Source organism: Bos taurus, chromosome 25 (genome assembly GCF_002263795.3).
Source record: "Bos taurus isolate L1 Dominette 01449 registration number 42190680 breed Hereford chromosome 25, ARS-UCD2.0, whole genome shotgun sequence".
Taxonomy (NCBI): domain Eukaryota; kingdom Metazoa; phylum Chordata; class Mammalia; order Artiodactyla; family Bovidae; genus Bos; species Bos taurus.
This window is the reverse complement of record NC_037352.1, coordinates 20,096,828-20,121,925: the sequence shown is the minus strand read 5'-3', so window position 1 is coordinate 20,121,925 and position 25,098 is coordinate 20,096,828. Positions and strand designations below refer to the sequence as shown.

The following is a 25,098-nucleotide window of genomic DNA, read 5'->3' as shown; positions in this document are numbered from 1 at the left end:
TTTCCTTCCTTTTTAAGAAAGATCCTTAACCTATAGATAATGCATTAAAGTCAAGCATCTTTAAAGTTTAAAGATCTTTGTTCTCTGGTGTCAAAAATGTACACACAACTCCTTTTGAACTACCCATGTATGACCTACCCGTGCAGATGCAATTCCAAGCCCATCCCCACTACCACTCTTCACCCTGCCATACGCTGGTATCCTCCACCATCTACGAAACACCATTCAGATCACATAAACTAACATTCACATTAACTTTCGGTAAAAGCAGTCTGAGGAACTAACCACGCTGCCAAAATTATTTTCCTGCCGAAGAACAGTTTTTATTTACTGTCATTTGAATTGTGGAATTCTTTGTTAGTGTACATAATCAAAATGTTATTAGGTTGGTTCAAAAGTAATTGCAGGTTTTCACTGCTGAACTCTGCCATTTGATATTGGAATACATTCTTAAATAAATGTGGTTATGTTATACATCATTTTAATGTGCACTTCTCACTTTATGTTTTTTTTGCTAATGACTTATTACTTGCTGTTTATATTTATTTTAGATTGTAGAAATGGTGTTAGAAAGCAAATTCAAGTGATTTTTTTATTCATCATAAACCAGCAGAGACAATTTGCAACATCAACAACGCATTTGGCCCAGCAACTGCTCATGAACATACAGTGCAGTGCTGGTTCAAGAAGTTTTGCAAAGGAGACGAGAGCCTTGAAGATGAGGAGTGCAGTGGCCGCCAGTGAGGATCAATGACCAGCTGAGAGGATCACTGAAGCTGATCCTCTTACAACTACACAAGAAGTTGCCGAAGAACTCGACACAGACTATTCTAGTCATTCACCATTTGAAGCAAATTGGAAAGGTGAAAAAGCTCGATAAGGGGATGCCTCATGAGCTGACCGAAAATTTTAAAAAATCGTCCTTTTGAAGTGTCTTCTGTTATTGTACGCAAGAACAATGAACCATTTCTCAGACTGTGATGTTTGACGAACAGTGGATTTTACATGACAACCAGCTGTGACCAGATCAGTGGCTGGACTGAGAAGAAGCCCCAAAGCACTTCCCAAAGCCAAACTTGCACCAAAAAACAGGTCATGGTCACTGGTGGTCTGCTGCCAGTCTGATCCACTATAGTTTTCTGAATCCCAGCAAAACCATTACATCTGAGAAGTATGCTCAGCAAATCAATGAGATGCACTGAAAACTGCAACCCCGCAGCCGGCACTGGTCAACAGAATGGGCCCAACTCTTCTCCACACCAACGCCCACCTGTGTGTCACACAACCAACACGTGGAAAGTTGAAAGAACTGGGCTACAAAGTTGTGCCTCATCTGCCATATTCACCTGACCTCTTGCCAACCAACAACCGCTCCTTTCAGCATCTCGACAACTTTTTGCAGGGACAAGGCTTCCACAATCAGGAGGTAGAAAATGCTTTTCAAAAGTTTATCAAATCCTGAAGCACAGATATTTTATGCTACAGGAATAAACTTATTTTTTCATTGGCAAAAATGTGTTGATTGCAATGGTTCCTTTCTGATTAATAAAGATGTGTTTGAGCTCAGTTATAATGATTTAAAATCCACAGTCCAAAACCGCAATTACTTTTATACCAACCTGATAACTGTAGAGGACTTCCCTGGCGATGCAGTGGATAAGAATCCGCCTGTCAATGCAGGGACACAGGTTCTATCCCTGCTCCTGGAAGATTCCACATACTGCAGGGCAACTAAGCCCGTGCACAACTCCTGGAGCCCGTGGGGTGTGCACTCTAGAGCCCACAAGCTGCCATTACCGAGTCTGTGTACCCTAACTACTGAAGCCTGCTCACCTAGAGCCTGTGCTCCCCAACAAAAGAAGCCACCACGATGAGAAGCCCACACACCGCAACGAAGAGGAGCCCCTGCTCGCTGCAACCAGAGAAAGTCTGCGTAAAGCAATAAAGACTCAGCGAAGGCAAACATAAATTTTTTTTAAAAATTAAACTTAAAAAAAGTAATTGTATAATCCATTCCTAAATATCTATGGCTCTTACAAAACAGCATTTCTAACCCAAGAAGCAAGGTATCTGTTCACGGGGTTATTATTTTCAAGAAAATGAGTTACGTAACAGTTTGCCTTCCAGGAGGATTTAAAGTACACCTTCCTTGGAGAAGTAACAAAGCAATCAGTATTGTGATAAATCCTAAATAAAAAACCAAAACACCAACAATGTAAAGAAAAGTTTTATTTTTGTTTTAAAAATCAAAACCACATCCTTAAATTTTACGATCAGGCTTTCTGGCATAAACAATAGTCAATGCAGAGGGGAAATCTGGCCATTTTCTGTTTTATTGATTTATTTCAAAAATGAAATCCAGAACCTTTATTAGAAAGCCAGGTTTTTGTGGGCCCATATACTGAAGAGAAACAAAAAATAGCTACCTCCAAAAAAAGAAAGAAAGAAAGAAACCACGGAAGTAAGCTAAAAGTCTGCCCGGCCATCATGGATTAGGCAAACCCTACCACTTGTCTTATAAACCTCAAACTGCACCAAAAGTTGCCACTTTTGTGAATATGCTTTTATTTCATAGTAACAACATCATGGAGGGAGTGTCAACCAGTATGAATTCCCTATCTAGGTCAAACTGCAAAAAGATTTTGGCATGTGTATTAGGGGAACAAGGTCAGCTTTTGTTGTTGCGTTTTGTTTTTGGCTGCTCCATGCAGCTTGTGGTATCTTAGATCCCTGATCAGGGGTTGAACCTGGATCACAGCAGTGAAAAAATATGTTGAGTCCTAACCACTGGACTGCCAGGGAATTCTCCTAAATTAAGTATTTTTTACATGGTGTACAAGTTTATCAGGTAACATAACATGTAAACTCTACATGTACTGACTCACTTAATGTGAACATCTGAAGTCTCACTTAAAATTCCATTTGGCCACTTAAGTCTCTAGAAGGGTTTAAATGGCAGGCAAGCAAGCAAAGACATGGCTCAGGGTAGGTGGGAGAAAAATCACTTGAAGACATATTTCTAATATCTTCCTCCCCATATTCACTTCAAAACATGGAAGAGAGTCAAATTAGGAATTAAGCATGATTTAAGTCACCATTATAACAAAGGTCAAAGCCTTGACATGGTGAATTAATTTCTAATTGAAGGAATGTATTTCAAGTGCCACCACACAGACCCACAAGGATCTAATCTGAGCAGACTACTGGATCTTACAAATCAACCTCACACAGATAAGTCTGCTATAACGTCCCTAAGAGCCACTTAAACACTGACAGTGACAAGGACTTGAATGCTCAAGCTCTTAGGAAGGTCAATCTCCCTTACCTTTAACTCAACTTCTCAGGCTCTGTTGTGCTTGATTACACCACAGACTATACCCTCTTCCTCCTTCCATTTGGTAAGGAACCTGCCTGCCAGTGCAGGAGACATGATATAATCCCTGGGCCAAGAAGATTCCCTGAAGGAGGAAATGGCAAACGACTCCAATATTCTTGCCAGGAGCATTCCCATGGACAGAGGAGCCTGACGTTCATACGATTGCAAAGAGTTGGACACCACTGAAGCGACTTAGCACGCAAAACCCCACTTACAGTAACCCTTCCCCCTCCTTCCTATTGGTATTCTCTTCCTCAGGCTAAAAAAATCTATGTTTTTTCCAAAGTTTAAAACTAATCCTGCTTCAAGAGCTATGCTAATATATTCTGTCTCTAGGGTTAGTCTGTTCCTAAATTAATCTCTTACTTATAAACTTAGATGGTAGGAAAGTGAGGAGTGTATAATTGAACTTTCTAGGTCTAAGGCCGGCTTCCAAAATATCAAAGGCGGCAGGTTATATACCTCTACCTCTCACATTCTATACTCGGCACCTTCTTCTTCCACTCAAAAGAATCCATACTGAATAAAGAATGACTTTCTTCCTAAGTCTCTCAAGCAGCGGATGGTCTGAAAACCAAGATTTCTCACTTCATGTCCATTTGGAAGAATATTATTAAAAAAAAAAAGATCAGAAAACAACAAGTATGGCAAAGATGTCGAGAAACTAGAACCCTTGTACACTGCAAGTGGGATGTAAAATGGTGCAGCTGCTGTGGAAAGGTATGGCAAGTCATCAAAAAATTAACCACCAACTTACCATATGATCAAGCAACTCCACTTCCGGGTATGCACCCCAAAGAAGGGAAAGCGGTGACTCTAACAGCTGTCTGTACACCCATGTTCAGAGCAGCATTATTCACAATAGCTAAAGGTAGAAGCAACCCAAGTGTCTATTGACGAATGGATAAACAAAATCTGGTATATACATACAATGGAATATTACTTGGGCTTAAAAAGAAAGGAGATTTTGACACATGCTACCACATGGATGAACTTTAAGACATTATGCTCACTGAATTAAGCCAGTCACAAAAGGACAAATATTGTACAATTCTTCAAGGTTTCTAGAGTAGTCAAATTCATAGAGACAGAAAGTACAATGGTGTCTTCTAGGGGCCAGGGGGACAAAAGACTGGGGAATCAGTTTAATGAGTATAAAGTTTTAGTTGGGAAAGATAAAAAGGCTCTACAGATGAATGGTGATAGTGGTTATACTGCAATGCAAATATACTTAATACTACTGTACACTTGAAAATTGCTAAAGTGGTAAATTTTTTGTTACATATTTTTACCACAAATTTTTTGGTTTTTTTAATTAAAAAAATAAATAAACAAAAAACAAGATTTGAGAATGTCAGGTTCAAATTAGGGAACAAGTCCCTACATTTGATCTCTCTTTTCCAACTGCCTCTCACCTGCCTTTTCCTCCCTGTGTGTTCTGTGTCAGTCACTTAGTCACGTCCAGCTCTTGGCGACCCCGTGGACTGCAGCCTGCCAGGCCTTGCTGTCCATGGAATTCTCCAGGCAAGATACTGGAGGGAGTAGCTGTGGCCTTCTCCAGGGGATCTTCCCCACCAAGGCACTGAACCTGGGTCTCCTGCATTGCAGGCAGATGCTTTACCATCTGAGCCACCAGGGAAGCCCTTTTCTTCCCTACAGTGCCAAAATCTCAAGTTCAGAAAAACACTGCCACGGAAAGATGATTTCTCTCTCAATTTCCACTTAATTGTAAGTTGACCCTTGAACAATGTGGTTTTGAACTGCCTGGATCCACTTACACATGACCCATATTTTTCAAAGGTAAATACTACAATACTACATGGTCTGGTGCTGGCTGAATCCACGGACGTGCAGGAACTGCAGATACAGAGGGCTGACTATAATACGTGAATTAACCCCTGCGCTGTTTAAGGGTCAGCTGTAACATGGAAAGATTTTTTTAAAATTCCTCCTCATGAAAATTGTTTCTGATTTGTATCATTTAAATAAAATAATACTAAGAAGAAAAACATCTAAAACCAAGAAATATACTCTAAAACATGTCTAAAAACTATACCTGTATTTCTTCTTCTGCAGCTGCCATATCATAGTTTCAGACAGCTCAGTGGCATAAATTTCTTCAAAATGAGGGCTCATGATTTTTGTGACTTCTCCATCGCCAGCACCTAAATCAAGAAGTCTATGGGTTTTCCAGTCTGGATTAATTTTAAGCAGTCTCTGAAACTGATCTGGTGAAAACACAAACATTGAGCCTCTTCCTAGCAACCTGGAAAAGAGAAAAAGGACAAAAATGGATGACTGTGTACAAAACAAGCCCTCCCACCCAACATCCACACAGAACAGTGACATGGCACCAAGAGCCTTCTGAATTTACAAAATGCTTATAAGAGTATATGATTAAAATAGACATCGTCTATATGATTCATGGTTAAAAAGCAAAGGTAACAAAATAAGAAAACACCTCCAAATATCATCATCTGTCTCTGAGGCTGCAAACAGTACACCCAAAAGAGTGGGGACAGGGAGAGGAATAAAAGGTGCGAAGGCAGGAAGAAAAATATAAGAAAATAAAAGATGACTGTGAAAAATTAAAGTCAAAATAGGAAGGAGTAATAGAAAACATGTATATCAGTTTAAAAAAATGTCAGGCCAACAGAATCAGACTACAACACTAGCCAATAACACTGAGCAGAAAAAGCAAATGGTGGGGGGGGGGGGCATTTACAATATGAAACTGAACAATGAGTATCAAAAATAGGTCTAGATAATAGATTTTTAAGAGACACTGGAGAAAAGAGGAAGAGTGGTCCTTGTGATATCAGTTAATTTGCATTTAAAAGTAGATTCATACTTGGGGGTCAGTTTGTATGTTATACAATTGGCTAGGTCCTGTTAATTCTAAAAATCCTAAAAAACCTCTAAAACTTTGTAATGTCTTTGAAAATAGAGGAGTTAAAATAGAAATCAAAGAGTGCTCTAAGAAAAGCAGCTACAGATCACACCAAGTCTCAAGGAAGCACTGTCTCGGGAAATAAAATGTGTCCCTACTCAGAACTTGTTTTCTAGCTCTGCAATCCCAGTCTGTCTAGGGCAGGGATCCAAACTTCCCGTAAACAGCAGGAGCATTTCTTTAAACGAAGCAGATGTTACTCAGACAAGGTAAACTGTAACAGGAGAGTGGAGGGCGCCGGCGCTGCTGCCAGCACTTCTACCCTTCCTCTGCAGCCTGAAGAAGCTCCTAAGGCGCCTCCTCTTCAGGCCCAGGACAAGTCTGAAAACCACTGGTCTAGGAGGTGGCAGGGAAATCTGTACTGTTCTGCTGCTTTGTGGAAACAATCATAAGGCACAATAAGCTTGTTATGCAGTGACTGGAAGGATGTGTGCAACTGGGTGTTCCTGGTAAGACTGGTTTCAGAAAAAAATTAAAATTATGGAGCGAGTTCCTCCTCTCCTTTCCCTTAGGAAAGGTCAACCAAACCTAACAATGTGTTTGCAGTAAATCTTCTGTCCCACAGAAATGTTAAAAAAATGGGAGAGGGAAACCCTCAGAGATATTCACCAATACAACCACCTCCCAGAGAAAACTTCATCCCCTAAACTTTGTCTTCAACTCTCAATTGCTCCTATCTTCTAATGGGAAAACAGGATGAAAACGGAACTGAACTTTCTGAAATAGCTACATAAAACTTCACGGAGGAACCACAATCAGAACAAGAAGAGGTAAGAGAGGTTACAAGCTTGGGGGAGCTTGGGGGATGCATGTTTCAAATGTTGGTGCCCACCTGCCATAGCACCAAAAGTAAACTGCAAAATAGTTACATGGCTTAAGCTTTCCCAATTATAAAATAACACACTTCCCTAGCCATATCTTTTGGAATCTAAGGACCCATGATATGATAATCATAAAATTCTAGAGCTAGAGGTCACCTGAGGTCAAAGTTCATGTCAAAAGGGCACCAGAGAAAGAAGCATTGTGCTATATCCAAAGATCATGAGCAACAGAGGCTACACCAAAAGATTTAAATAAAATCTCACAACAAAAAATTCTAAATTCATCGAGCCCAAATGACCTTTGGCCTCTAGGGAGCACTAGGTGGGAAGAGTTTTGGGTGGTCACAGTGACTTGAGGGTGCCGCTGTGATTTAGTGGGCAAGGTCAGAAAAGTCAGACTTCCTGAAATGTGCGGGGCAGTTCCAGACACTGAAGAATTATCTCACTTAAAATACCAAGACAATGACTTTGCTCAATACAAGGTTTCCCGCAAACACATACCATGGAAAGGTATGGCTCTCTAATTTGTCCTTAAGTCCCAAAGTTAGTGATGTCCACATATGCGTGTGTGTGTGTGTGTGTGTGTGTGTGTGATAACCATTCTACATTCTCTGGCCTAAGCTCTCTCTAGATTTGGAATCTACAGAGGAAGTATGCCTCTCTCCCAACTCATACCCCCACCCCATCCCAGTCCACATGCCTCAGTTATGTCTCACTCTTGTGATCCCATGGATTGTAGCCAACCAGGCTCCTTTGTCCATGGATTTCCCAGGTAGGAATACTGGAGTGGGTTGCCATCTCCTACCTCAGGGGATCTTCCTGACCCAGCCATCGAATACCATGTCTCCTGTGTCTCCTGTATTGCAGGTGGATTCTTCACCACTGAGCCCTCAGGGAAGCCCACAGAGGAGGTATACCTCCTTACAAATATCTTTATAAAAGAACACAGCTATCAAGTCTCTCCTTTCTTGGTTTTCCCCTTTCCCACATAAAGGAAGTCCAATATGTATCTTACTTTTTAATTCAAGAAGGTTACCATACTAATTATTTCTGTAAGAGATAGCCACTCATGGTAATAAGCTACCACCGCCATGGAGAGAAAGTACCAATGGGCTCAAAATTAAGCTTTCAGCTGAGAACAGGGTGCAGGGCAGGAGATGTTTTTGTTTTATTGCGGGAGGGGGCACTGAGGGTGGATGGAAGGGGTGAGGACGGGGGTTATTAAAAAAAAAAAAAAGCAGAAGCGCTATAGATAAGGGAAGCCAAAGGGGACTTAGTATTGGCCCTCTGACCAAAATGTGAAATCCCTGAGCACAGAATCTTAACCAGGGCCAATAGGGTAGAGGCAGGAGGAAGGGTTAGAGCTTGAAATCTCCCCAAATTATAAGCAAAGTGTTGAATGTAAGGACTATTTGAACAGAGAATTTCTACCTCACATTACTTTCAAAGAGGTACAGAATCCCAAAAAGGCTAAAAATCACTGCTGTGGTGACAAGCCTGGTCCTCTCCCCCAACAAAAAAGGCACAGAACAGAAATTCAATGCAGTGAATTTTAGAAACAAAATGGCAGACAAAGTTGTATAAACTCAACCACCAACACAAAAATAACAACTGTTTGCTGAAGCCAATTAAGGCAACTTCATATAAACAATGAAGAAAGTCAAGGAAGAAATCTTGAGAAATGGCTCGTGGTGCCTGAAAACATATTTAAGGACCAGATGACAGCCTGGGATCCAGACAAGACATTCAGTAGGAGCTGGCTCCAAACCTGAAGAGAAGAAAAAGTGGGCCCAGCCAGCAGCTGTAAGTGGTCCCACAGGCTTTTCAAGCACTGAGCCCTGCCACTTCTCTCTTTAGAGCTCTGGATTCTTAGGCTTTGGGGTTTGAAAAGTTGGCTGACAAAGGATAAAAATACTCCTACAGTGTTGTCCATAGATTTAGTTGAGAGAACCACTCGAGGGACAGAGAATTTTGTAAGTTTACAAAATCCTGGTGAGTCTAGACATTACATAAGAACAGAGGGAGAATCCATCACTCGAGCAAGCCACCATTTACTGCTGGGCTGAAGTAGATTAGATCCTTCCCCAGAACACCTGCTTCTGGGAAATGTGCTTATGGCAAAGCACACTTTGCCTATAGCTTGGTTCCAAGTATCCTGTTCCTCTCTAATAGATCAGCAGCAGGATAGGCATTACCTGGGAATGGGTTAAAAATTGGGACCACACTACAGACCTACTGACTCAGACTCTGTACTTTAACCAGATGCCCAGATGATTTCTGTGAACATCAAAATTAGGAAGCACTGTAACTCCCACCACAGAAATACAGAACAATGAGGCTGTTTATCAAGTTATACGGAATTTTAAAAGCAACCTGCCAAGGCTGGGCCAAGGATTTTGACTACAAGTGTTGTAGCTGTGGAGACGGTCAACACCTCAACGAGGTAACTTTTCTTTCTCCTAGACCTAAGGATAAAGAAAAAATTATCCAAGATTCACTTACCCATTGATAGATGTTCTAGACATAAACAGGCTAAAAACAGATGACACGAAAGAGTGATATAATTGGATAAATAGCCAGCCCGATTTCTCAATGCTGTTGTTTAAGAAGATCTGTGTTCCTTGATCAAGGTAACTCTGAACAAAGACAGCCTGGAGTGACTCGCATAATTTCTCTCTGTTGCACACATACCACTAAAAAGAAAGAAGAATGAGAAAAATGAAAACACAGAACTGAAGCATCATCTAAAAAATCCGAAAACGAAAAACAGAAGACTAAATTGAATCTAAGATTTCCAAATACCATAAATCTCATGGCACTTTAAGAGTAATCATCTCTTATACGACCTATAAGGTATAAAATACTTCCTCCTACCTAGTTTCTGGTTTAACTCATTACTTTCAGGGGCAGGTAAGAGAGTGGAGGAAGGGTGAAGAGGCTTGTGAGTCATGCAGCTTGGGAGGTGACAGAGCCAGGCAAGTACACTGACTCCTGGCCCCAAACTTCTAGCACTATGGCCCACTGTACCCCGAGATTAAGAAAGCTCTGTTGGCCTCTCCTTCATGGAGATTCAAGGCAAGAAGGCAGTAACTACCAACATTAACCTTGTTTTCTATCTAAAAACACTCAATGCAGTGATTTAACTCGAAGCCACCAAACAAATCAATAAGTAGCAGGATTTAATATTCCAGTGACCAGGGACTTCCCTGTAGTCCAGTGGCTAAGACTCCATGTTCCCAACGCAGGGGGTCCTGGTTCGATCCCTGGTCAGGCAACTAGATCCCACATGCTGCATCTGAGAGTTCGCGTGATGCTATGAAGATTCAAGATGCCGAGTGCTGCAACTATGACCTGGTGCAGCCAAATAAATAAAATAATTAAAAAAAAAAAAAAAAAAATCCAGTGACCTGATTTAGCTACCCTTTTCGTTGTGGGCTATAAAGAGACCTGTAGAAATACTGGTGTGCTTTACCAAATCATTTAACACTGTTTAACAGACAGGAGCCAAATGTGCTTGAAAAGATTAAGATCTTAAGGTCATATGCAAACAATAAGAAGACAAAGTAATACCACACTAAGAAGCAGATTACCGGGAACAGGCTCTATCCAGAACAAACATTTTAGAACAAAATTCAAGGACCTCAGTTGTGGCTGAAGTGTGATCTTGTGTAATAAAGGTTTCCCATCTTCACTTAGAGTTAGTACACCAAGAGGAGAAGCAGCCTGTGGGACGCAGCTTCAGAGTGAGCCCACCATCAAGTCCCGGCTCAGCCATTCCTGTGTGCGAGCTCACACAATCACTTAAATTTCTGAGACTCTGTAAATTCATCACTGGTTTCTGTCTATCCTGGTAGGTTACTCTGAGGATTAAACAAGTTAATGCAGGCTTATCCTCAATACAGGGCCAGACACATGAGACTCCTATAATAATAGCAATGAGATAAGGGTCCTCTAACATGGCCTGATAAATAAAAGTCAGTCCATTAAGTATATGATGAAACTGCTGAGTAGATCAGTTACTATTAATCTCTTATCAACTAAGAAACAATTTCCCCCAATGAAGAGACAAAAGTAACCTGCTTACCCTGACAAGTATGACCACTCATCAGCAGTAGGTGTCCCGTAACTGCTTACATAACCGATCGACCAATTTAACAGTCATCCTAAGCTTGCTAAATATTTAAAGAAATCTTGGGTAACACTGCCAACACTAACGCTGATATAACCAAACAAGCACATTAAAGTTTCAGAGATTAACTAATATTTTTTACAAACTCTGTGCCCTGACTTGATAAACCAAATCTTTCAAACAGCTAATGGTTTTGTGTTAATTCACCATTAAACACTTTTACCAAAACTGCTTGAACTTGATACTCTTTATGTTTCCCACTATATGACAAGCTATGAAGCTTCTTACATTCACTGCCTACACTTTTTATCTTGGTCTGAAAATGTTCCTGCTTAACCATTAACTAATTCTTAATACTCATTGTGCCTGAAGTTACGCCCCAGTGCAGGTCATAAACCATTTTTTATTATACTCCTGACCTCCTGGTTCACATTCTAAACTCTGTAATACTGAAGCCATTCTAACTTTTATTTTCTCTTAATTCTCTGAAATGACTAATCAAGATGAAAGCCATCACCTGGGTAATAGGCAATCAGGTACATTCTATTACTGTGGACAAGAAGTCATTCACGTGGAACAGAGTAGCTAAGAATTCCTTGGCACCCACTTGTAAATGGACAACCAGAACAATAACGGACTCTGACTTCCAGAACTAAGCAAGAACGGGCACCATTAACTGCAAATAATGCTTACAAATGCCGACCCCCCCAAAAAAGCCTCAAGTTTTTAACAGCATTTCTCTCATCAATATTAACACATGTGGTTGAACCTTTACTGCCAGACAAATCTTTCAGAAAAGAAAATACTTCCTGATCAGAATATGCTACAGAATAAAAAGGAGTAATGCCCTTCTCTTTAAAGATGAAGGCTGAAACACATGTTCCTCCTGACAATTTGTATGGAACAAATGTCAGTTCCACGGCAGCATTATTCATAATTACCAAAAAGTGGAACAATCCCAGTGTCCATCAGCTGATGAATGGATAAACAAGATGTAATTGATCCACACAACAGAATATCAATCAAACATAGGAAGGAATGAGGCACTGATTCCTGAGATGTGAACTATGAATATTATGCTAAGTGAAATAAGCCAGTCACAAAAGGCCACAGATTACATGATTTCATTTACACAAATTGTCCAGAATGGGCAGATTCAGAGACAGAAAGTAGATCGTGGTTGCCAAGGGTTTGGGGAGAGGAGATAATGGGGAGTGTCTTCATGCTAATGTATATGGGATTTCTTTATCAAGTGATGAAAATGTTCTAAAATTAAGAGAGTGGTGATGGCTGTACAACTTTGTGAAGTCTACTATAACCACTGTTTACTTCAAAAGATGAATTTTACAGTCATGAATTATATCTTGATAAAACTTTAAAAAAAATACACAAACATTAAAGTGTAGGTGGCTTCCAGAAATTAAAAATGGTTTGAAAATTTAAGGAACTAAGCATTTCTCTGAAACTGCAAATTTTTAAATGCAAATCTTATGATGTCACAACCCTGCTTCACAGAAGTTATGTTAAAATAATATTCAAAATACTTAATATGGCTTACAAGGCCCTACAAGATTTGTCCATTCTGTATCCACAGCCTCACCTCATGACACTCCCTATCAGCCCATAACACCCAGCCACTCACTGTGTCACAACACTGCACCCTTCTTTCGTTTTCTGGAAGGCTCATTTCCCAAAGCTGTTTCACCTGGTATTTGCTGTCTCCTACATTTCCCACTACCCCAAGTGACCTAAGCCTAAATATGTCCTTTGAACTTCCAGACTAAGATGGATCCCCTGTTCTAATACTCTCTCACGTCTCATGTCTCCTCAGTAACATTTATAACCACTGACCTGAATCAGTTCAGTTCAGTTCAGTCACTCAGTCGTGTCTGACTCTTTGCAACCCCATGGACTGAAGCACACCAGAACTCCCTGTCCATCACCAACTTTCAGAGTTTACTCAAACTCATGTTCATTGAGTCGGTGATGCCATCCAACCATCTCATCCTGTCGTCCCCTTCTCCTCCCGCCTTCAATCTTTCCCAGCATCAGGGTCTTTTCAAATGAGTCAGTTCTTTGCATCAGGTGGCCAAAGTATTAGAGTTTCAGCTTCAGCATCAGCCCTTCCAATGAATATTCAGGGCTGATCTCCTTCAGGATGGACTGGTTGGATCTCCCTGCAGTCCAAGGGACTCTCAAGAGTCTTCTCCAACACCACAGTTCAAAAGCATCAATTCTTTGGTGCTCAGCTTTCTTCCCAGTCCAACTCTCACATCCGTACATGACTACTGGAAAAACCATAGCCTTGACTAGACGGACCTTTGTTGGCAAAGTAATGTCTCTGCTTTTTAATATGTTGTCTAAGTTGGTCATAACTTTTCTTACAAGGAGTAAGCATCTTTTAATTTCATGGCTGCAGTCACCATCTGCAGTGATTTTGGAGCCCAGAAAAATACAGTCTGTCATTGTTTCCACTGTTTCCCCATCTATTTGTCATGAAGTGATGCCACCAGATGCTATCTTAGTTTTCTGAATGTTGAGTTTTAAGCCAACTTTTTCCCTGTCCTCTTTCACTTTCATCAAGAGGCTCTTTAGTTCCTCTTTGCTTTCTGCCATAAGGGTGGTGTCATCTGCGTATCTGAGGTTATTGATATTTCTTCCGGCAATCTTGATTCCAGATTGTGCTTCATCCAGCCCAGCATTTCTCAGGATGCACTCTGCATATAAGTTAAATAAGCAGGGTGACAATATATAGCCTTGGCGTACTCCTTTCCCGATTTGGAAACAGTCTGTTGTTCCATGTCCAGTTCTAACTGTTGCTTCCTGAACTGCACACAGATTTCTCAAAAGGCAGGTCAGGTGGTCTGGTATTCCCATCTCTTTCAGAATTTTCCAGTTTGTTGTGATCCACGCAGTCAAAGGCTTTGGTACAGTGAATAAAGCAGAAGTAGATGTTTTTCTGGAACTCTCTTGCTTTTTCCATGATCCAGCAGATGTTGGCAATTTGTTCTCTGGTTCCTCTGCCTTTTCTAAATCCAGCTTCAACATCTGGAAGTTCACGGTTCATATACTGTTAAAGCCTGGCTTGGAGAATTTTGAGCATTACTTTACTAGTGTGAGAGGTGAGTGCAATTGTGCGGTAGTTTGAGCATTCTTTGGCATTGCCTTTCTTTGGGATTGAAATGAAAACTGACCTTTTCTAGTCCTGTGGCCACTGCTGAGTCTTCCAAATTTGCTGGCATATGGAGTACAGCACTTTCACAGCATCATCTTTCAGGATTTGAAATAGCGCACCTGGAATACCTGTTTATAAATTGCATGTTCAGGGTCTGTCTTCCCAGGCAGACACAAAGCTCCATAAAAGGTCAGGGACAATGACTGACTTCAGTGCCTGGTACAGTTACAGATGAACAACAAAATGTTCATCTATTTAACAATAATTGTTAAAAAATCACAGGCAGTCTAACAGATAGAAGTTAGTGTTTCTAGTAAAATCCTGAAGAGAACACAAGGATAACCATGGAGACAGCTGTCACTGGGTTTTGTCAGTTTCTAAAACTTTAAGGTTTTTGTAAGGCCTTGCTTAAACCCAATTCTGCAAATAGTGGTTAAGCTACCCACCCACCACAGAACTACATTAGTACAGCAAGCAGTGAAGGAAGACACAGAACGTCTACCTTATCCCAGGCACCTGGCAAAGCACTGCATGTTTCATTTCCCACCTTACAGTGCCAAATGAATGGGCTGCTGAGCACTCCCAACTGATTCAAACTCCTGTTCAGGGGCATGTGGTTTTTCAGAAGTTTTTTTTCAAAGAAGCTTCTCTTTGCTTTGTTCTTTCCAGTGTGCCTGTCTGTGAGATTCAATTCTAGAAAAGAAAGCAGGACTATTCTGCCCAATTAAGACTGGATAAATGGGTCTAAAGATAATCTGATCTAGATAGTAACAGAATTACACTAAGCCAGCATTTTTCAACCTCAGCACCATTGACATTTGGAGCCGGATAATCCTTGATCTGGGCTGTGGGATGTTTAACAGCATCCCAAGCCAGTGCCCATCAGATGCCAGCAACACTTCCCCAGCCCCCAGTCATGACAAACTAAAATGTCCCAGACATTGTCAAGTTTCTCTGAGGGTGCAAAATCACCATGGCTTAAGAACCCCTACATGGGCTTACCCAATTCCTTTAAAGTAGAAATGCAATGTTCCTATAAAATTATATTTGCTTATCAGACTGAGGGATAGAGTTAAAAGTTTTTCTGAACTTACTTGGAGTTCCTCAACTAGTCAGATACATGGCATATAATAATCTTTTCTTCCAAAATACAAAAGACTTGAGCCCATTAGGAAAATTAAAATTAGAAAATTATTTTAGAAAATGAACTTTATGATTTTAGGTAATGTCAGATGAGCGTAGATGATTGACGCTTTTAAATTGTGGTGTTGGAGAAGACTCTTGAGAGTCCCTTGAACTGCAAGGAGATCCAACCAATCCATCCTAAAGGAGATGAGTCCTGGGTTTTCATTGGAAGGACCGATGTTGTAGCTGAAACTCCAATACTTTGGTCACCTGATGCGAAGAGCTGACTCATTGGAAAAGACCCTGATGCTGGGAAAGATTCAGGGCAGGAGAAGAAGGGGACGACAGAGGATGAGATTGGCTGGATGGCATCACCGGCTCAATGGACATGGGTTTGGGTGGACTTTGGGAGTTGGTGATGGACAGGGAGGCCTGGCGTGCTCCGGTTCATGGGGTTGCAAAGAGTTGGACGTGACTGAGCAACTGAACTGAACTGAATCGTATACACGTTTGTATATACATTTGTCAGTCGCTCAGTCGTGTCCGACTCTTTGCAAGTTTCTTGGGTAATGTGGTTCAATAATAAATAAACATTTGGTTTTTATCCCAAGTTCCCAGCACAGAGCACCTAAAACCTTGAGGAAACTCCAGAGTGAGTGTATGGTCATGTGATGACCAGGAGGGCAAGATGGAACTTTCAGTCCCACCTCTAATATCCAGGGAGGAGACAGAAGCTAGAGATTGAGTTTAACTAACACTGGTCAAAGATTTCATCAATCACACCTTGGTAACGAAACCTCCATAAACCCCTAAAAGACAGGGTTCTGGGTGCTCCCAGGTAGCTGAACACACGGACATGCTGGGAGGATGGCTTACCTGGACAGGGCTTAGGAGCTCTGTGACACCCTCTGCCTTCCCCCGCCAGTCCCTTGCCCTATGCCTCTGTTCCATTTGGCTGTTCCCAAGTTGTATCCTCTATAACAAACTGTAAACAGAAACCAAGTGTTTTCCTAAGCTCTGTAAATCGTTATCTAATTTGACGAGGGGTTGTGGAAACCCCAGAATTTGTAACCAAATCAGACAAAAGCATGGGTAGGCTATGGACCCTCAATCTGTAGCTGGCATGTGAGACACACGTGAGGACAGTCTTGCAGGAGGGAGCCCTTACATCTCTGGGCTGTTAACTCTGGGTAGTGTCAAATAGAAGTGAATCACAGAACACCTAGCTGGTGTCAGAGAATTGGTTGGTGTCACAAGAAAGACACCACAGTAAGACCTCTCCCCCCGCATTGTTAAACGTGACCAAAGCATGCACAAACTGGATAAAGGCCAGAACTTCAAGCACTTGTTTTCATCTTTATCTGCTCACAAACAGCAAAAACAACTTGGATTGTTACATAATTTCATAGTCTACACAGAGCTCCACTAGAGTGGGTACAGCTTGCTATTAAGAAGGCAACCTATTTTCACAGCCCCTCAGGCAACAAGGCTTTGTAAGAGGGACACCGTGAAACAGTGGGGAAAGCCTGGGCCTTGAAACCAGACAGAGCAGGATTCAAAATTCCAACTCTGCTATCTATTAACTGTGCTCTTAAGCAAGTTTCATCGCTCTTAGCCTCTGTTTGTAAAATGGGGATGTACCACCTACCTCCAAGAATTGTTATAAGGATTAGAGAGGATAATATATATACACAGTGCCTCACACTTAATAGAAGCCCAATAACTTGATTTTCTTTCCCTTCCTGTTCAAGGTTCACAAAAGCCAGTCGAGAACTGAGGTTCAAGGGAATCCCCAAACCACACTGTACGTCTGGGCACTCTGCCATTCTCAAAAGAAGTGAGTAACCAAAGACCTGAGGTATTCAATACCACTAAAGGCAACCAGAAAGGCTCCACTAACGGAGTACAGGAGAATCTTAGCTACTGCAGTGAGTGGTAAGACCAACCTGAAGACACTGACCTTGACAGCTAAGGATTCAAAAACCACATTCTAAGCTCCACAATGCAATCATATCAGTCCAGACATTTAATCACTTGTGTATCAGACTGCCTTGTGTATCAGATTCACTGATACCTTGTACAAGGGCTTCCCTAGTAGCTCAGACAGTAAAGTAACCGCTTGCAATGCAAGAGAGCCGGATTTGATCCCTACGTCGGGAAGATCCCTAGGAGAAGGGAACGGCAACCCACTCCAATATTCTTGCCTGAAGAACTACATGGACAGAGGAGCCTGGCGGGCTATAATCCATGGGGTGGCAAAGAGTCAAACACAACTGAGCAACTAACACACACACACCTTGTAGATATGCACAGCACAGGTGTAAATATTCAAATCATTCATTCTTTTCCTACAAATGATACAAACCTAAACCAACAACCTCTTTATAGGAGACTTGAAAGTGCAGAGTAACAAGACACCCTCACTTCCATGCAGGGAAAGATTAGATTAAATCACTTCAATTTTGATTTAATAAACAAATTATTGGCAATCTTCATTTCAAATACTTACTAGCTGTTAGTAGTTTATAATCCCAAGACTTTAACAAAGCTTCAGAGGATCTGAAACAGTCTTTGACAGGAAGTATCAGGGTCCCAAGGGCACCTTCACAGGGGAACATAAAGGCCTCTGGTACACCCCGAAGAAGGGACCTTCCTTGTTCTCTAAAACTGAACCTAACACTTGTTTAGGGTTTCAACACAGGTTATTAGGAAGGAAAGAAACTCTTTTCAAAATCTCTTTGGTATTCCACTGAAAAAGCCTCCAGACTTTCCAAGGCACTTCAGAGGACACAAACCTATCTATCAGCATCTGTCTGGCTAGCTGGCTGACCCCTCTGGGCACTGTTAACTCATGCCTAACTTTGGTCCACCTCCACAAGCCAGCTGGGTAGTGAGAAGCAGGAGATGGAACCTGTATTTAGCACAACCTTTGACCTCTGGCTGTGATGTCCATGTACTATTTTTTCATCTGAAAGAAAATCCAAATTATTTCAATTCTATCTTAAATCCATCATTGCTTATGGCAGAGCACATTTCTGAGTTTACATAAGAAGGCAAAAAGAAAAACTCAGATATACACATATTTGCAATTTTAAGTTACCTTATATATTTATTACTTTTTATTGAAGGATAATTGCTTTACACAATTTTGCTGTTTTCTGTCAAACCTCAACAAGAATCAGCCATAGGTATACATATATCCCCTCCCTTTTGAAACTCCCTCCCATCTCCCTCCCCAAGTTACCTTATTAATTCCAGATAATGTTATCTGTGCTCTTAAAAAACCTGGCAGTGTATCAACTGGAGAAACAGTCCTGGCCTGGTTCCAGGGAGTTCTATAACAATTCTTTTGTCACTCCATCAATTGAGAAGCTGCTGAATGACTCTTATTATCAAGAACCTAGTTAGTGTGGCCTAAGAGTTCTTTCAAGTTTCAATAGCTCTTTAACAGTTGCCTTAACTAGCAGGTGCAATGCCTCAAAAAAACTAGATTCAAAGTTACTGTCGTTATTACTTTCTTTTTAAGTTCTGGGTCAGCCAATGTTGAAAAGTCACATATCTAGTTTCTCACTGCTGCTACTGCTAAGTCGCTTCAGTCATGTCTGACTCTGTGCGACCCCATTGCCGGCAGCCCACCAGGCTTCCCCGTCCCTGAGATTCTCCAGGCAAGAACACTGGAGTGGGTTGCCATTTCCTTCTCCAACCTGCCTCACTTTCTTCCAAGTAAGTCAAAGTACCCAGCTTTCAATCTGTGATTAAGAATGTGATGCTGATTAAGAAAACTGGAAATTTTCTCTGAAGCAAACTTCTTAAAAAAAATTTTTTTTCCCTCACTTTACAGTCTGTACAAAAAAGTCAGTGGTGCCTGTTTGGCCGGCAAGCCATATCGATCTGTGCTGAGAAACCCCTTCCCTTCCTTCTCACTTGCCCCAAATGAAACACAAATCCCAGCTGTGAAACTAGCACACCAAGCACACCAAACCAAGGTATTAAAATGGTGCTGTGACTATGGTTTAGAGCTGCTTTAGCCCAAAGGAGCCTTGCCTCTCCAGGATTCAGAAGTAAATAGCTATTTTTAATGAACAAACTGCCTAAGATCTCTCTTTTAAACACAGAATCCACCACCATAATTTCTTAATCAAACATAAGGAAAACTTGTAAGTATAGTTCAATCAAATCCATAACCCTACTTCCATGCAACTGCAAAAGATCCAGATGGCTGGCTATGGAACCCACATACCCAAATGAACACCAGAAGACCTGGTATAAACTATTAACTTGAAGGGAGGGAAAGCATTTAGAGTTAAGTTACTTCATAAGCAACAAAGTTTATAAGGATCCTGGAACATAAAGCAGATAACAAATCATCAACTCAGCCAGGGCAGAGAGAACAGTCTCCTATTTCATTTATTTCACTGTGGTTTCCATAAACATCTCTTTTGTTCACTTTAATCTTTTATTCATGGACAATATTTTCATAATGTGAATGCATCAACTCAAAATAATGTCTTGAGTGACTGTTCTAAGGAAAAGAGCCAATCTTCCCCCTTCTACTCAATATTCAAAAAGCACCAGATCAGTCTTCATTTGGAGAAACTAGCTGCCCAAATTGTTATGTTCAACTGGTTAAAACACACACTTATTACACATACTTGAGTATCTTAGAAACATAATGAAGCAAAGGAGGTACTGGAAACCAGTATTAATTTTCCTTAGAACCTGACAGATCCAACTTTTAAAAAGTATACAACTGAAGACATTCTGAGATGTCTTGTTAGGCCATCGTCTGAGGCTGTCTGCAGCTATAATTCTACCTAGGCCCCATAAAAATCAAGTGACTTAAACAGTTTTTCAGTTTTTATAATATGTCCATTTCTTTTATGAGCACTGAAAACATCAAGTATACTGAAGTATCAGTAATCTCAAGTGTTATAATAAATATCTATAGTCAAGAGACTCTACTATAATTCCATGTCAATGGAAATACGCCTTTTTATCCTACCCAGAACTTTATTTCTACCAGCTGTTAAAGATGACATTTCTACTCACTGTTTTACATCATTATCCATGTTACTTCGAGATATATATATATCTTAGTAACCAAACATTATCACTACAGTACAACTCTAAAAATGACTAATCCATTGCAGAGAATGTGGTTTTACAGGTTAAGGTCACCTAGTAAGTTTATGTACACTCCTAACAATATTTCTTTGAAAGGAATGATGCTAAAGCTGAAACTCCAGTACTTTGGCCACCTCATGCGAAGAGTTGACTCATTGGAAAAGACTGATGCTGGGAGGGATTGGGGGCAGGAAGAGAAGGGGACGACAGAGGATGAGACGGCTGGATGGCATCATTGACTCGATGGACGTGAGTCTTAGTGAACTCCGGGAGTTGGTGATGGACAGGGAGGCCTGGTGTGCTGCGATTCATGGGGTCGCAAAGAGTCGGACACGACTCAGCGACTGAACTGAACTGAACAATATCATTGGAGTGATTAACAAAGTATTAGTACAATAGCTGTGGGATTACAAAAAAATTCTATAGACATTTATAATTTCCTTTAAAAATAGAAAAAGCCCACTACAAATATTTTCTAAATAAAAACTAAACACTATTTCTCTGAATGGATTGTTTTATCTCCTTAGATAATTCTTCAGTTTCATTAGAACACATGAAATCAACTTCAGGGTAAACACTTGGCATCGTAGGAAAAGTAATCTATGAAAATGATGACACAAGATGGGGAGTAATTAGCTACCGCTCTCTGGGAAAGCAAAATGTACTATAACTGCTAGCTATTATAAACCAACACTCCGGCAGAGTTCAAAAGCCAAGAGGCTTTCTTCTCAATGTCATGTTAACCGCAAACTACATTATAATCAAACACGAAAGACCTCACTCTTAATTCTGCAAATGCACAAGGGGCACAAAACTAAGATAATGAAAAAGACTATCCAGCCAGCCACATCGTCATCGTTCACGGTGCACAACTACAACTCTTTTAAAGAATTCGCTCCTGCCCAGTTCTAATAACCCTTCCAGTGAAAGCTTGCATCACCTTTCTTGTTACCACATCTCTCCGGTCAGATACCAAAATCAAAGTTTGAAGGAGATAATCTCTCTCTTAGGTAGGAGGGGAAGAAGGTTCGACAGGAGAGGAGTGACGACTTATCAAACACATTTTTAAGTGCTTAGGGAAAATGTCACCCAAACGAGCCCAGAGAGTTAAATGGCTCACGCTGCAAGGCTAAATTTCTTTATGGCACCTTTGTACGTTCAGAGATTCACCAGACAAAAAGAGGGACCGGCTTTTCGGCGTGATACTCGGGGCTGATGGAAGCTGTCGGGGATAATGGGTTTGGTCGGGTCATTCAGTTCTCAGGCCTCGGTGCCAGATGGGTCCCCAGATGGGTCGCCACGCGCCGGCCCGAAAGTTCCTCCGGCCGGCCGCCAGGAGCGGAAGCCGAAGTGGCCGAGCATCTGCAATCACCGGCCGGGACCCGGGAACAATGCGGGGCTCCCGGGCGCTCGCGCCGGGGCCCGGGAGGGAAACCGGAGGTCGTCCTCCTCGCGATCCGCCGAACAAAAGGAGCCGCGGGGCGCGGACCGGGCGCCCGGCCCAGAAGACGGTGGGGGGGAAACTTTGCGAGGGGCCGGGGCGGCGGGGCGAGGCCCGGGGGTGCCTCACGCCGCAACGCCCCGCACAATAGCCGGGCCGAGCGCGGGAAGGCTGGCCGCCCCGCCCCCGCCCCGCCGGGCCCGGTTCGGGTTCGGCTCCATACCTGGTGGTTCTCCTTCCTGCCGCCCGCGGCCGCCGCCGGCCCGCCCGGGCCGCTCGTCATGTTCACGTACAGGGAGCGGGTGAGCGGGCTCCGCAGGGTCCACATCCTCCGCGCCAGCCACACGGACGCCAGGCTCAGGCACAGCCAGCCCGCGAGCAGTCTCATCGGGGGCCTGCGGCCGCTCGCTCCGATCACCGCCGGGGCGAGGAGGAGGACGCGCCGCCGCCTCCAGCCGCTGCCGCCGCCGCCGCCCAGGCTCGAGCCATCGCGCCCGACTCGCCGCCCATCCAGCCCCTTCAGGGCCGAGGCAGGGGGTGGGGAGGAGCGGGCGGCGCTCAACCTTCCCGCCTACCCGGTCCTCTCCGCCCCCGGAACGCCGCCGCCGCGGAAGGCAGTTTCCACCCGGAGCACAAACGCAACGCCTGCGGCGCGTTCTCTCCAAAGCGCGTTCCCTCGGCCTAAAGAGCCAGCCGGCCGGGAGGTGGGACAAAGGGAGCGCGCATCCGCCTGGCGCGCGTCCCCGCCTCCCGTCTGGTTGCGGCTCCTTACAATGGCCTAAATGATTTTAATATTAATACTTCTAGGCCAGGGGTGATCGTTCCGAAGGCGGTAACTGAAGCCTCCCCGTCCCTCCAAGGTAGTGTCTGCAGTTCTTCTGGTCTCTCGTCGCCTTAGTCTTTGCCTCTGGGCCCCTCATCCACCCCTGGGCGGGACTTTTCTCCAGGTTGTGCAGATTGACCCCGGGGTGACCCTCATCCCCTTCGTACATTCGTACAGCGAAGTCCTTGCCAGAGACAGAGATTGCCAGTTTTAACATAATTGCCAAGCTACATGGCTTCCTATTTACATTTACAGCCAACCAGCCAGACCTCCACCCCAAGGACCTACACCCTGCTTCGCAAGAGCTGCACAGTAGACGTAAATCTAAGTGCAAAATGTTACCGCCAACCCCTCCCCACCTCCCCACCCAGTTCCTCAAGCCTGGCAGGTTGCTGGCTACCTGTTTCTAAGAGGCATCGGCGAAAACTCTGCCTCTGTTGGAAGCTTCTGCAGTTGGGGCACCTGCAAGTTATGTTCTGGTGTATTGATGACCCTGTCCAAGAATGAAAATCCCAAATTCGAGTCCCTGCGTGCTCGTTTCCTTGAATTAACAAACGGAAGTTGGATCCAGTACTCGTCAAGCCAACTAAGATTTGCAAGCAGTATTTACCCAGATGTGTCTTTGATCATTTATAGCACAGGAAGACCTAGCAACGTTTCAAAACCGAAAGGTTACACTGTGTTCCTGTGTCTGAAGCTCTTCCTGCTGCCACCAAAGCTACAAGTAAGGAGTCAAACATTTCATGGGGCCTATCCCTTTAACACCTTGCTAGGTTTGTTTAGAAAATGCTTCTAATTTAAATGCACTAGACATCATGTAATACATTTTATTTTAATTCAAAACAAAAGAAGCCTTTCTGTTAACTCCATTTGTGCACTTCAGAGATGGTTATTTAAAAGTGTCATGGTGATCACTGATGAGGAACAAAACCCTTCCTTATCCACAAACATTTTTATTAGCTTCTAAGAACCTCAGCTTGGCACCTTTCACTAACAGGAACATCTTGTTGCCTAATGTAACACAGGCTATAACAAACAAACAAACCAAAAAGGCAGAGAGGAGGAGGGTACTTTGTGTTCTCTTTCCAGCATACTCCCTAACTGCTTCCTGCCAAAATCCCAAAGAGCCTGCACCTTTAAATCTAGTTCAAACCTCTAGTGGTCCTGACCCAAATCATCAAAAAGGAACTATAGTAGCAAGCTCAGATAATTCAGTTTTCGATGTCATCTCTCTCCACTGCCTCTTAGGATCAGTGTCACAGGTACAGCAACTCTGTGCCAAAGAAAGCCTTCATCTTTTTAGAGGAGGTGAGACGGGTTGGGCAGGGGGCTGTAAAAGCAGCATGAATGTATAGAATGACATATTTCATTTCTGCAAACAAAGGAGACCACAAAATAAGCCCCTCAACTATAGAGTAAGCCTGATGAACTGAGAAGCAGCAACTAGATGGCTGCTGTTGTCTGAAGGGTTTAGGGTCAGTTGACTGCCACGAAGCCCAGCATCTCAAAGAAGCAGATTTTCACTTCAGACCTGAGCAGGTGGCCTGGAAAAAATAAATCAGTCTCACATTTAAATACTCTATAATAATCACAGAATATTCAACTACATGTTGTTTACACTTAGCAAGCACAGGATGAAACCAAAGCACAGCATGATCAAATGATTTGCCTAAAGGTAGCAGAACAAATTCAATACCAGACCTTTTCATAGAACCTGGTATCCCAGCTCACAGTCCTTCGATCCATCTAAGAAGCCTTGCTGTCTCTCCCTTCTCAGAGAGCCTCCTGAATTACAAGTGAGGAGGAAGGAAAACAGCAAGAGTAAATATACTAAGCAGAAGTTCAGATTGCCCTCAGGGACTGCCCCTTTCCTACATCGACTAGAATGTCACTGGCTGTATATTAAAACCTCAGTCATCCATCACAGAGAGGGGAAGAGGCATAGATAACACAAAAAGCCAGCTAAGAGCCAGTATTCTTTCTGACCTTGAAATGCAGTGATATTCAAAGGACACATAAATGACACCTTCTGTGCTGGGCTTTGCTCAGTGTTCCCCTGACCAGGAATCAGGTGTCTGGCTTGGGTCACAGCTCTGTGCATAGGTCCCAAATCTTGACTGGATCACTTTCCTAT

The 25,098-nt window shown here is 42.6% G+C and overlaps 1 protein-coding gene across 3 annotated transcripts in view; it reads right to left on the bottom strand.

Annotated features, from left to right (window-relative positions):
* The window catches only part of METTL9 (methyltransferase like 9), a 49,979-nt gene extending 25,217 nt beyond the window's left edge, over positions 1-24,762 (bottom strand). Inside the window, exons 1-3 of one of the 3 annotated variants that reach the window (XM_010819325.4) lie at positions 24,666-24,762; positions 9,650-9,840; positions 5,433-5,642 (exon numbers count right to left, since the gene is read on the bottom strand). In XM_010819325.4, the coding sequence (XP_010817627.1) occupies positions 5,433-5,642; positions 9,650-9,840; positions 24,666-24,710 (446 nt within the window). In that variant the 5' untranslated portion in view covers positions 24,711-24,762. 3 annotated transcript variants of the gene reach the window in all.
* Between the last annotated feature and the right edge of the window lie 336 nt (positions 24,763-25,098).